General features: G+C 34.8%; 1 protein-coding gene across 1 annotated transcript; it reads right to left on the bottom strand.

Moving 5' to 3' along the window:
• Positions 1–275: 275 nt before the first annotated feature.
• On the bottom strand, positions 276–8,051 carry LOC123549464 (uncharacterized). Its single transcript, XM_045337587.2, has 2 exons — positions 7,518–8,051; positions 276–2,075 (listed from the first exon to the last, which is right to left on the bottom strand). Exons 1-2 carry the CDS (start codon positions 7,871–7,873, stop codon positions 722–724), a joined length of 1,710 nt encoding a protein of 569 aa, XP_045193522.2. The 5' UTR covers positions 7,874–8,051; the 3' UTR covers positions 276–721.
• Positions 8,052–14,310: the final 6,259 nt, after the last annotated feature.

Here is a 14,310-nt window from a genome sequence, read left to right as displayed (position 1 = left end):
CATAATTATTACGTCATAGCTTTAGACGGCATAGCGGCGCGTTGGAAAAGAAATCTACAGAAATCAGGCAAATATTTTATGGATATCGTCAAGCACGTAGATAATAATCCATGAAAACGTGTTGGATCTAGAATCGAAATAATATATTACAAACAGGGATTTGTTCGTGAATAAAATCATTGGTTGTCGTTTAGATGCGTAGATCTATTTGATCTAGATCTATTAAGGTATCACTCGGGCTGCGACCTCTAATTCATTCACGTCTAAACTGATTTTATTCAACTGTTTGGGATATTTTATTTCTTAAGTCATTTTTATCTTTAATCAACAATTGCAAAATCACAACACTAAGTCACTTTGACTTAGCCTACTGAAAATCTCCCTTTGTCGATTCAATCATTTTCTTTTTTAAATAGCCTATCCTTTGATAAATGACAGGCACTCAAGATTTAGCATTGCAATTCCTTATTAGGTATGTACTTAATGTTAAATAAGATATGTTAAATTTTATGTTAAATAAGATATGTAAAATCCTTAATGCTTTTGTAGATTTACACAAAGTTTTGGTTTCTTGTTACAAATTTAAAGACTTTGAAATTCAAAGAAGTTCATGTGAGGTAACATAAAATGATTGATAAATTCTCAAGTTTTACTAAAACTGACATGCTGAGTTGCAACTTTATCATGACACTATGAAAAGAAAAGAACAGTGTTAGGCCTACTATGGCGTAAGATGGAAAGCAAATATTTTGTCACTTTCAAAACATGTAACAAGCAGGCGTTTCTGAGAACGTAAGTAAAAGACCGCAATCGGTTTCGTTATTTTGCCGCCTTTCAGAATTTCCCTTATGACAATACCATCCTTGTCAAGCAGAAAAATGTTGTTCGAGAGTTTACCACAGACAAACTTCTGACCATAATTTGCACTGCAAAAACTGTGTGGATATATTAACCTTGGATCAGAAGCACTCATTAAACATTTGCCTTCTTTGTCTATAGTAATTAATCCCTTTTCGCTATCGGCTATAAAGATCTTTGATCCATCGAAACTTTCTGCTATACTACGTGGAAACGAAAACAACTTTTGATTGTTTTGATCATTTTTTATCATTTTCACAAGACAACCCGATGCGTCGAAAGCTCTAACATGACCAGGTCCTTCTTCTCTATCCAAACCGTCACAACAAACATAAACTATCCCATCAATGTGACATATGCCCCTGCAGAAGTGCCCAACGCTGTAAGATTGTGTAAGGGAGAGCTTTGAACCAATATCTACAAACTGAACTTTCTGATGCCAGGTAAGAGTTACAGCCAGTTCTGACTGGTCGGTTTTACACAGACCATAAGGCCGACCGTTGATATCTATACATTCAGTGACAATAAGACTTTTATTTAGACGCTTAAGTTTGCAATTTTTGTAATCGGTAATAACAAGCTGATCTGGCTCTACTTCACACATGTCAAACATATAAAAGTCCCGTTGGTCTGTAGATACGGAAACAGCATAGCTGTCCTCAAAGGAAACTTTCATCTGCTTATTTACTAGACTTACACTGCCAAAGTACTCTTTTTCAGCCAAACAGGTCTCAATGTCTTCATCAATTTCGTAAACGATATGCTTGACAGCTCTGTCGGATATAGTTTTCAGACACTTTTCTTCGTCAACTAATTGCTGTTTGGCCTGTTTAATTTTAACAAAGTATTGTGCTTCATTTTCTTGCTTGACATTTGCAATGTCATCTAATGTTTGGTCAGCATTCCGTAACATATTGTCAAGTGACTTTATATCAATATCTATTTCTCCATTAATTTTTTCGTGTATTGCATTAACCTGGTCAATTGATTTCTTTTCTAGTTTCCGGGCTCTTTCGATTATTTGTTCAGTTATATTTTCAATACGAGTAACAATTTCGTCATGCTGCTCTCTTGCCTGCAAACGTTCGCTATCTTTGTTAGATTTCAGAAAATTCATTTCTTTTCTAACTTTTGTTAAAGCTGCTGCAACGGTCGAGTTCTCATTTTCACTCAGTTCACTGGCAATGTCAGGAATGTAATGTACACCTTTGCAAGATCTACAATACAAAAGAAAAACAGTCACAAAATATCAGGAAAAACATGTTTTAAGATTGTATTACTTGATGACGATGTATTGCAGCACAACGATACTTATTCGAACTGTTTTTGTCGTGGTCACACAAGCGTACCATTGACTAAAGCCCTAATGAAAATATTTCCGAATACAAAGTATAAAGGGAAGTGGTGGCCAAGTGGATAAGTAAGATAAGATGTTTGCCGTTCAACCGGGATGTTTCTAGTGTCTTGTCGCTTTTCAATATAATTATGACAATAGTATTGTTTCTTCGGGAAGTTTTTATATAAGTTGATTTAAATAAGCATCACTCTAGCTTGAAAATAAAACTAAAACAAATGTATACAAAATAAATTCAAATATCGTCTGAGTAGTTCATGTAAAAAGAACTGCCTTATGACTGCGCGCTCGTCTTTTTGGCCCTTCTAAATAAAACCAGCTTACTTTTTTGTTAGTTTGAGTCAGAGTTATGCACTTGGGTTCAGGATGCCAAACTCTTGTGAATACTTTAGAAGTATTCATTACAACATTTGCTGAGAACTTGCTAATGAAAACGCGAAAAACCTCATCAAAACCTCTATATTAGAAAGAAACACAAGTTAAGAAACCTGTTCCTTGAGGATATTACATGGAGCAAAAGACTATGTAATGTTTACAAAGCATTTGGTCTAGCAGTGCATGAGAATACTTTTCCAAGTTTAAGGGTACAACTTTCACCATTCACGGTTCAAATACTCTTGCTTCTAATTTACAAAATAATATCTCTTTTAACTTAGAAAATGGGCAGATGATTAGTATATAAGCAAATTTCTCAGAAACTACTTTCCCAGTGTTTCTGAGTAATATCCCCGTTGTTTTTATACTCCACACATGTATCCGGCAACCTGGCAAGTTGTACTAATACTCAGCTCATATTTTCCCGAACTAATTTCTCACTTTAAATTGGAATTTTTATGAGATGTTTACACGTTATCCGGTTTTCTCAGAAACTGCTTGACCGATGATTTGAGATTCCATGAACACCAAAGGGCAAGTTTCAGCGCTCTGGCTAGCACAGAAAAAACCCGTTCTGATAAAGTTTTATGAAGATTAGATAGAAAATACGGCATCAAGTGTGATAACAAGGTTTTTCCGTGGTTTAATGGTTTGATGTAGTGGTCTTGGTCTTAACCCTAGGTAACCCAATACTGAACTTAACCTAGATTTCACAAGCAAAATCACTCTGACAATGTTTTGTGAATATCAAGGAGAAAATGTTACCTCTAGAATGTTTACAAGGTTTTTCTATGATCTTAACTAGTGACCTAGTTAAACATATCACAATTCAGTTTTAAATATTTTTTCAAATATTCTGATAAACTTTTATGAAGTGTGGCCTCTAGAGTATTAACAAGATTTCTCTTTGATCTGACCTAGTGATTTATTTCTAACCTTAAATAATCCAGTTTCCATCATGATCTAGTTATGATTGTGGGTGGAGTGGTGTAATGGTCGGAAGGGTTGAACTTGAGTGGTGACTGAGAGGTGTACTAAGAAACAATATTAGTGTGAAAAATGTGAGAAAAATGGTCATGGCAAGGGATGAGAAAAAATTAGGGCAAGGAGTTGGGTATATGGCAAGAGATGAAAAGAAACAACGACAAGGAAGAGGGCAGAAGCTGGCTTTTATAAATACATGTACTAAGAAGCAACATGTGGTAAAAGATATAAGTTAGTTTAAATGGACAGTAGTTAAGTAGACATAGCGATCTGAAAAAACTTGCCATAAAATCAAACAAATATTAGTACAATATCTAACACCAGTGGTTTTAACTTTTTGGGTACTAGGTTCCCTTAACAATAAGATGCATTCTCATTATCAAGGCCAGTCCTTAAGAGAGATTTAATGATAATACGGGCAATAGTGAAGATATAATGACATTGAGAAGCTTTCCATGTAGCTTTATCTTGAATGATATAACGGAGGTGCTGGTGCTTTGGTAAGTAACAGCCCTCCTTCGATTAGATGAGCTATAATGCGAGCTAGAATTATGAAAGAGATCCTGTGAGTTCACGTAATCATGCTAAAATAAGTGTATTTAGTCCAAACGTATTCAGTGCAGTAGTTTCGCAAAAAAACCTTAAATGCAAGATATTTCCGAAAATTTCTACATTAAAAAGGGGAATAATATTGTTTGCACCCTGAGGCTGTCTACAACTATCTAATGGTGCAAAGACTTGTGCAGAGTTTGAAAGCAGTCGGTTATGTAGTTTTAGTAGTGTTGTGAAAGGGTGACAATAATAGCTATACTATACAGTCGAGATCAATCTACCAAACCAATAATTATGTATATAAAAGTATTGTACGAGCTCTTTTCATTTATGTGCAAATAGAATAAATAGAGAATATTACATAAATGTCTTTTCATATTGATATCATTACGTGAGTTGAATGGAATAATAAAATGTGAGGCTCTGTCGAGCATTTTATCATATTTTTCAACGATTATGCTACATTCAATGTAGAAAGACACAAATGTATGTTCTTTTTGTCACATGACAGTTTTTTTCTGCTGAAACATTGAACTTTCTTTCTTCCTAATCTCACTGTCGAGAGCGAGATTCGGCACGTCCTTTCTGTAAATTACTGCCTACCTTTGTGTGCGTGCGTTCGTGCGTACGCGCGTGCGCGCGCGCGCGTGTGTGTGTGTGCATGCGTGCGTGCGCATGTGCGTGTGTATTCGTCTGCCACCTTGGCTGGTCTGTTCCTACACCCAGAAAGGACGCTCTGGATCTGAAGCTTTAACAGGCAAAGTCAATTCGACCAACATCTTCTACGTAAAAAATGGAAGTCAAAGTCAAAATATTATTACACTAGCGTAATGTTAAATTCTAACATGGCTCAATCTGATTCCCAGTTAAACAAAGAAGAAAGTCCAGCTCTGTATATTCTACGATAAATAAATTAACGGTTGACGCAAGGGCCGATAAGGGAGCATTACGAAATCAATTATTACGTCAAATAGCCCGGTTCATTACTAATCGCATATTTATGTAATATTCTCTATTTATTCTATTTGCACATGAATGAAAAGAGCTCGCACAATACTACTATATACACTTATATCTTTTACCACATGTTGCTTCTTAGTATTTATAAACGCCAACTTCTGCCCTTCTCCTTGGCGTTATTTCTTCTCATTCCTTGCACTAATTTCTTCTCATCTCTTGCCGCGCCCACTTTTTCTAATATTTTTCACACTTAGGCATAAATGAAGTCCAGCAAAATTGTTATCAAACTAATTCAATGGGCATGTAGGAATGAAAACAATCAAGGCTTTCTTATAGTTTTTCACAGGCTGGTTCACCGTTCAGATGCTAAGATATTTAACCACTTGGGCTAACGCCCTGGAGTTCAAGTCCTGCGCATCTGAATTCTGAACTTAGATAAATTAATCAACAAAGCAAAAAATGCTTTGATTATTTGATAAACAAAGGCATGGTTTTCTTTTACACCGACGACGTTCAACATGTGATAACCATCTAGTAGTTAATAATATCCTTACAGAGTACCAGTCTGGATTCTTACCTCGCGATTCTACAACTAACCAGTTGACATATTTAAATCGTCATGGTCGGCCAAAATTGAAGCAGGAGTTCCCCATGGTTCTATTTTAGGTCCCTTACTATTTTTAATCTATATTAATGACATTGTGCGCGATATTCAAGCAAATATAAGACTTTTTGCTGATGATACCAGCCTGTCGATATTAGTGGACGATCCTATTCATGCATCAAATATTCTTAATAGTGATTTACAGAAAATAGAATTGTGGGCTGAAACATGGCTAGTTACTTTTAATGCCCATAAGACAAATTCTATGATAATATCTAGACAAAAATAACAAACCATTTCATCCACCAACAGTCATGAAAGATCAGCAAATTGCTGAAGTAACTGAACATAAACATTTAGGACTATTTTTCTTTCTAATGCCTGTACATGGCGTTCACATTTTAATTATATCCTGGACAAAGCTTGGGGTAGAGTAAATGTTATTAGGTCACTCAAATTCAAACTTGATAGAAAGTCATTAGAAACTATTTACTTTTCTTTTATAAGACCTCTTTTGGAATACAGTGATGTTGTATTTGATAACTGTTATTTATATGAAAAACAAGAATTCGACAAAATTCAGACTGAAGCGGCAAGAATCGTGACAGGTACAACCAGATTAGTATCATTTGAAAAACTTTATCATGAAACAGGCTTGCAAACGCTTGAAAATAGGCGTTATATTCATAAACTCACATTGTTTTACAAAATTCAGTATTCTCTTGTCCCTGACTACCTAAACTCTCTTATCCCTACGAGAATTAGTGAACCCAGATATAACTTACGTAATCCAGACTGTATCCCCACCATAGCAAGTAAAACGTCTTTGTTTTACAACTCCTTCTTTCCGTCTACAATTAGAGCCTGGAACTCATTACCTGATGAATTAAGAAATGCCCCGTCTTTGAATATATTCAAGAACCTTCTAAGTAATATAAATAAGCCACCACAAGTCCCCTCTTACTTCTTTCTTGGTTCAAGAAAACTTCAAATTCTCCATACCCGCTTGCGTACCGAATGTAGCGCATTGAATGCGCATCTATTTGCCAGAAATATTGTGGATTCACCGCAATGCCAATGCGGAAGTGAGGAATCGAATTTTCATTACTTTCTCTCTTGTCCGTTTTACATTGATGAAAGAAATATTCTACTGGATGGTGTAAATTCAGTTGCTTCGGATATTGATATTACTACTGATTTATTACTCTATGGCAATTCCTACCTAACAGATGATACAAACACTACAATATTTAAATTAGTCTATAGGTTCATTGAGTCTTCTAAATGTTTTGAATAATACTTGAAATCAACCATCTGCCCATTCTCGTCAAGTCTTTATGTCTCACACTTATTGTTTTCACTTTTTTACAGTTATAATAATCGTTATTACTTCATGACATTTATGAAAAATTGACTATTAGCCCTTAGCCTGCTAAATTTCTAAAATGGACTGGTCCATCATTCAATTTGTGCAGGCTGATCTTGGTCTGCACTGGTCGCAAAGGCAAAAGCAATTGCCACCAGCAGGCTAAAGGTTAGTAATCTCATATACTACCCTGAATGTGTAACTGTTTCATACAGGAAAAGATCTATATAAGCCTTAGGCTTTCGATCCTATCCTAAGCGTTTTTGTGAATTTTGTTGATTGTATATGTATTTTGTAACTTATCTCGCTAATAAAATATGTTTAAACCAACATGTGATAAAGTGCGTTTTACGATAAGTTTATGTTTTGCACAAAACGATACATCCCAAGTGTTGATTTACATGACTACGTTAAGCGTATTTTTGATAAACCTACATTTCAAAAATGTCGTAATATAATAATACCTGTGATCCATAGCAATACATACAGTACAACACACAAGGTCATGAAGTGCGCAGTACATCTTTATTATTTCCGCCGGATGTTTTGAGCACACATCTTGTAGGATGGACTTGGAAGCAGACGTCGCATCCGGTTGACAGTGAGAGGACGCTAAAGAATCTTTGTTGAGAATGGTGTGGAGTTTAAATACTCTGTTATGGAATAGTAAACACCTTGAGCAGAAAAAAGTCCGGCAATCAACACACTGGTATTCGGCTTCAGTATTTTTTCCATCTTCGGAACAAGGAGTGCAGGAAAATTCATAGATAATATCCGAAGAATCAGCCTGTGATTTCATTGATTCACTATTTGAATCCATAATGTAACCATAACTTTCCGTGTTAGAAAAATAATAACTTCCTCCTTAAGCTGTTTTGCACCAAATTTAAACACATGTATATAAGCATGTATCAAAATCCCCAAGATTATTTGATAGCTAATTTTACTCCTACTCCTTCCGTACATAATACATGTATACCGCTGATATGAATGCACTTAGTACGTGTAGCTATGGTATAAAACATATGGAACGCCGCATCTGTCTTAAGAAATTTCATGTGAAAGCGTTAGATGATCCTCTGATCTTACATGCCTGCCTGTGTAAGACGGGGTTTTCCCTACCCGAGGGACAGTGTGGAATGGAAAACCGTTCGTTAGCGAGGTTTTTTATCCAAGCTATCCCAAGGGTTGGGAAAGAGCTGTCTTACACAAGCAGACATGTTAGATCATTTTTCTTGCCTATCATAGACATGGAGACAAAACAATTAGGATATTTCCTGACATTATTTATATGTTTATGACGTCATAATAGTACCAGTACTGTTAGATGTCACCTAAGTGCACGCTATGTTTGACAAGGTTTTTCCCTAGGGAAAGACAGGACTATCTTTTCATGGCGCGAGCTCGGACAAAGGTATACTTTCCCCGCTAGGTAGGCAAGAAAATTATATCATTTCGGTGCGTTATATCATGTGTAGAAATGTAAATGGTACACCTTGTTATCATGATAAATCGGGATCTTATCTCCAGATCACGTTTAAAAACTATTTTATCTTGTGATGATAAAAGCTCTGTCATCCTTTCACGATAACGAGGCAAATTAACATAATAAAACACTATTTGGACATAATATCATAATTTGTCTTTCTTACTTACTTGGTTTGATAAGTCAACACCACACATGAAATGTCCCAACATAAGACAGCTACGGCTTTCCATATAACCACGCTGTGTCGGTATTGATTTTATTTCAAGGGTGTCACATTTCTCTCAGCCTAAACATTAGACGAGTTTATCAAATATTTGAACTGACAAGTACGAAAAAGTGGTATTTATTAGGCTTACAGAGTAATTTTGTAATTTTGTAAAAGGACTGGCTAGCGTAATCGGTATAAAGTTTCTGATAAATACAAAATACGTGCTAATCACGTGCTGAATTTTGTCATTCAACTTTTTTTGTAACAGTTTAATTTAAATGAGCATTTTTTTTCTATTTTCAAACTCTTTTATTTACGAGGAGAACTTTTATAAAATGCCAAACAAAGGCAATCTCAATCCATTTTCCCTACTGTGCAAAACGCACAGTTCTTTTCAATCGCCGCTATACTTGTATTTGTATATCACCAAATACTTATACTTTTGATACTTAATTGTGGGGCATTCGCATTTTCTGTTTTAAGACAATATATACATTACATATGAAACAAAATGAATAATAACAAACTATTTGAATAAACTCGTAAATTAATTCAAGAATGCTACCATTTTTTTGTGAAAATCCATTGAGTGGCTCTGGTTGTTACATACGGTTTGTACAATGTAAAGCGACAACCCGATTTATCAGCACACAATAGCTGACGATTTGTTTGGGCCGGGTACGTGTTACACGATTTTAGTCTCTCGTCGGATTGAGTGCGTACATACGGAATTTAACCCGAAGCTGAAAACAAACGCTGAGAAATTTTCGCCTACGTAATTTCCCTCTGCCCTTCCTCTTTTGTGGCGGTGGGCCTACCGTCCATTAGCAGAAGACAGGCACGGTCAATTCAGAGACACATCTATGTTATTTTATTAAGTATGCACTATCTGTACAACAGACTTTCAGTAACACTTTGTGATAAGTGTTTTTTTCCTGTTTTTTTTCATGATTTAACTAAACAAGCACAGTGATGAACTTTGTATAATTTAGTGTTTATCTCATCACCAGACTGCGGTGATAAACTTTGTTTTGTATGGTGTTTTTGGAGGCTGCCCGTGGTAAGTGAATTTGGCACTTCATTGTTGGTTGTTGTCATTTACTTTGAAAATCTCAAGTACCATGGACGTTAAACTGTCACTCATAATAAAATAAATCATAGATTAAGATTAATACTGTGTTGGTTTTATCTATGTTTGGGTTTCTGGAATTGTGACCCTACTTGTTGCGCTGTTAAAGTTATCTTCTATTTTAAGCTCTGGTGGGCCCTCAAAGGGACAAAACGGAATCATTTAAACAAACCTTATAGAGAGGTTCAACCATGTTGTAAAATTTGACCAGTGGTATCGGAGGAAAATATGTCTAAGTAACAGTGTTGACGACGGAAGAGGACGCCAAAACATCCTTTTATACTAATAACTTAGTTCAGATGAGCTAAAAAGACAGATGTAACAAGCAAGGTCGATCATACACGAAAAAGAAAACAGCAGTGCACCGCCGTGGAGTGGCCAGTTTCAACACTTAGTTCATTAGAAGAAACACAATACCCTCAGTCTGCGCAGGAAGCGTTAAACTTAATTGTTTTCTTTTCAATTTTTTTCTTCATTTGACCAACTCTGGGGAACTTGTAACACCAAACCTCATCTTTTAAACGCTCAGCATGTTCCTTACTTATAAAACGTGAGTTAATATAATTGTTACTTCTTTTTGGTAATAGGGAAAATTTCCCGTTTTGCGTTCAGGAAATAAAATATTTAGATTATTTTACATAAAGGAAATTTTACTGTCATGTCAAGGGTGTTGTTTTTGAGTTATAGTGAACTTTATATATATTTTACAAGTCTTGTACTCTTATAATCCTTATAATCCAATATGCTCCAGTCCTTTTGAAAGAAATAAGTAAAAATGATGACTGTACTTCCCTACTGGAAAGTAAGTTACTAAATTTAGTAACAAGTGTCTAGTTCCGGAAGTGGGGGAAACGCAGTGCTTGACTTCTTCTCGAGTAGGAAGTTTCCCATCACTCATCTGCTTAACAGTTACAACAACAACACAGAAAAAGGTATAAAAAAAAATAAACCAACTGAACCGTAATCGAAACACCGAAACACTATTTAGGGCATATGTCAATTATCAAATTATTCCCTTTGAGGAAATTGTTCATGGCGCCCCTCACATGTCAATAAAAAAACAGAAGAACAAGGATGAATCTCCGACAGATAAAGCAGTGTAAAAAAGCGGAGCCTCCCCAAAGCGTAACCGAAAGCACATGGACATACACGGGACTGGCACAAAAAGACAAACACGTGCATAGACATAGCAGACACAGGACGACAAAACGAACAAATAATGAACACGGTAGGTCATCACCTTTATGCAACTTATGCAAAAGCCGCGCAAAAGTCTGCTGATGAAAATAAAAAAGCTGATGAACTTGTACATGAAAACGCGGAACAGACCACCGACATCGTTATCAAGAAGATCAACTCGCATATACCAGGGATTAACTTAAAACGAGAGGACATATGTATTAGCCATCGGATGCCGGGCAAACCGCCCAAGTCAGGTGATAGGCCTAGGCCTATTATTGTCCAATTCATGTCCAGGCTGACCAAAGACAAAATAATGAGAAATCGCCCACTGTTCCCGAAGGCAATTTCCATTATGGATGACATGACATCCCAAAATTACCAAGCATTCCAGTCAGTTAAATACAAAAAACCAGATCTTGTGAAGTCTGCTTGGTTCAGGAATGGGAAGATATTCTACAAGAACCACTTTGACATTGTACAACAAGTACAGTACAAAAATTTTGGATGGTGGTTAAGTGCACCCTGGCCAGAACGCCGAGCGAATGCCTCTGGCTCTGGAAGATACTAACTGTGTAAATCAGAACATGAACTGATCATGACATGAACTGTGTATTTTGTATTAACCTATTAAACTATTTAATATACCTACATGTGAAAATAGTTCTAAGTGCTATACCGACTATATGAAAAGAGAAATTTATGTGGAAACAAACAAAAAGTGAAAAGTATTTTATTAAATTGTGCATATATGAACTATCACATAAACATATACTATTAAATGTTCCATGACACGAGTTATGTGTCAGCAAGCATATAACAATGATATATTTTTATGAGACTAAAACATATTGATACTGCTCATATTCAGGAAACTATTGTATTAATATGTAGACATTATATTTTGAAAAAGGTACAAATATGATACTTTTTATAATGTTATAACATTATATTTTGAAAAGGGTACAGATATGATACTTTTTATAACGTAATAACATTTACTTAAGACTGAAATTCTGTCCTGCATATTTATAGGTTTGGATTTTATAAAAAGACAAGTCTGTAAAAAGTTTCAATGCATAGCACCATTTAAAAATGAAACAGTCCTGTAAACAAGTCTTTTCTTTCGCTTTTCGCATTTTTAACTAAAAAAGACTAGTTTCACATACAGGAATTATAAATTTATTCTTCGACCAATTCCTACGTTTGTTCTTTCTTTGCTTGGTAACTGAATTAAAGGGCAAAACGTGGATCTTTGGTAATCTGACATCCCTTGATTTTGAGGTATGTCAGCTGTCAAAATATTGAGGGCAGTAATGTTTACAGAACAACACAATCACTCTAAAGGTATATGACCTACGTTTATGCACTACTGATAAATTATTCTTCCAACACACCACTACTTTTTAATATTGAATTAAATAGAAAACAGGGATGTTCATTCTTTTTTATACCTAGTTTCTTTTTGTTTCTGTTTGTGTCTTTTTTTTTTGTACTGCGTAATATTGAATTACACGTAGTATTTTTGTTTTGAGAAACTAGTTTAATAAAAGGTAGCGCAGTGTCAAGTATTCTATGGGTTTTTTTTCCAATGCTACTACTAGCCCTATGACGCATCTCAGCAAAAAAAAATACATGTGGTATTTACGGTTAAATCTGTTTTTTTTATTGACAAACTAAACTCGATTTAAATATTTAAAATCATGTTCATATGATAAATTGTAAATGATCATAAGTATTCTGTATGCGACAAAATACAAAAAAACATGGGTATATACCTTTAACAGGTGAAATGAGAATCACCAGTGCATTACTGATCATGTTCAAAACAGACTATTTTTAGCACAAGGTCAGTTATAAATGAATAGTTGGTAGCTAACTATAGATCTGGAAAACCTACAAAAGTAAGATAATTTAATTTTAAGTATGTAATAAGTATTGGTAGTTGAACTGTCTCTACATGCTTTTTGTGTTAGAAAACATATTTATTCATGAAGTGTTTTTACTCATTCAAATGATATTGAACTAGACCTATCTGTATATACATGTAGATAGAGACAGCAGTCTCGAATCGGCACTATGTAACATAGTATCCAGAAGATATTAGCTAGGTATTTGAGGGTGTGGTTCCATAAACGGTCAGAACGGCATGGCAGTGTGGCCACCTGTTTATTAGTACGCTTCCGTGTTGGTCAGTAACTACTTTTGTCTTTCAACTGCCCTGATCTTGAGTACTGAATAAGAATCTATATAATGTTTGAAGGTTTTGAACAATTACACTTATATATATTAAACTATGCATAACTTCCATGTTTGGTCAGTAACAAATGTTGTCTTTCAACTGCCCTGATTATAAAATACTGAATATGAATCTAGGTAATGTTTGAAGTTTATATATCAAACTATGCATAACTTGTTCCTTTTTGCATATACATCATGTGTTTTACCTCCTTCGGCAATAAGCTTCATAAATTTCATGTCAGTGTATTAAAAATATTTTTGTTAAAAACAATGATACAAATAAGAATGCTTTCAAAAAATGATAACGAAACGTAGAATATTTTATCGGTATTTTTTTTCTTTCTTAAGCTGAAATAGAATTCTAAGATCACATGTTGCTGGTCATATATGAATGTTGAAAAATGGCATTGAGGCCTCTGTTAAAAAGTATGTTTTGTATTTTTTGTGTTTTTTGTGCGTATTGTGTGTTTTTGTTTTTATTTTTCTAAATGTATTTTGCATTTTATCTTACGTAGAAATAACTTTTCAGCTATAGAAAAAAATGTTGATAGTTCTCGCTTTATATGTATTTTTGTGTGTTTTTTTTGTGCGTATTGTGTTTTTTTGTTTTTATTTTTCTAAATGTAATTTGCATTTATCTTACGTAGAAATAACTTTCAGCTATAGAAAAAATGTTGATAGTTCTCGCTATAAATAAGCTCACCACTTAAAAATTGGTACCCTTGACATCTTTTCAAAATATGTTTTCCACTAAAAACAAATTCAGTGTTAGGAAAATGATCGTTTCCATGTTAAGTAAGGTTTTAGTAGCACTACTAAATAGTTCATGGCATCCGTAATTAGCTCAATGAATGTTAGGGGTTTAGGAAATTCAAATAAAAGAAAGCAGGTATTCCAATGGTTAAAATCTCAAAAATTCTCAATATGTCTTCTTCAGGAAACACATTTACCAGATAACAAAAGTACATTCTGGCAATCTGATTGGAATGGTGAATCTTACTTCAGCGGAAA

This window comes from Mercenaria mercenaria, chromosome 6 (genome assembly GCF_021730395.1).
Source record: "Mercenaria mercenaria strain notata chromosome 6, MADL_Memer_1, whole genome shotgun sequence".
Taxonomy (NCBI): domain Eukaryota; kingdom Metazoa; phylum Mollusca; class Bivalvia; order Venerida; family Veneridae; genus Mercenaria; species Mercenaria mercenaria.
The sequence above is the reverse complement of the archived record's forward strand: the minus strand, read 5'-3'. Positions and strand labels throughout refer to the sequence as shown.

What these genes read in the sequence shown, in the direction of transcription:
- LOC123549464 (XM_045337587.2), bottom strand. Translation starts at nt 7,873, where the DNA reads ATGGATTCAAATAGTGAATCAATGAAATCACAGGCTGATTCTTCGGAT. An exon ending in TGTATTGCTATGGATCACAG is followed by an intron (nt 2,076 to 7,517) that starts GTATTATTATAT and finishes TTTGTATTGTAG; the next exon opens with ATCTTGCAAAGGTGTACATT.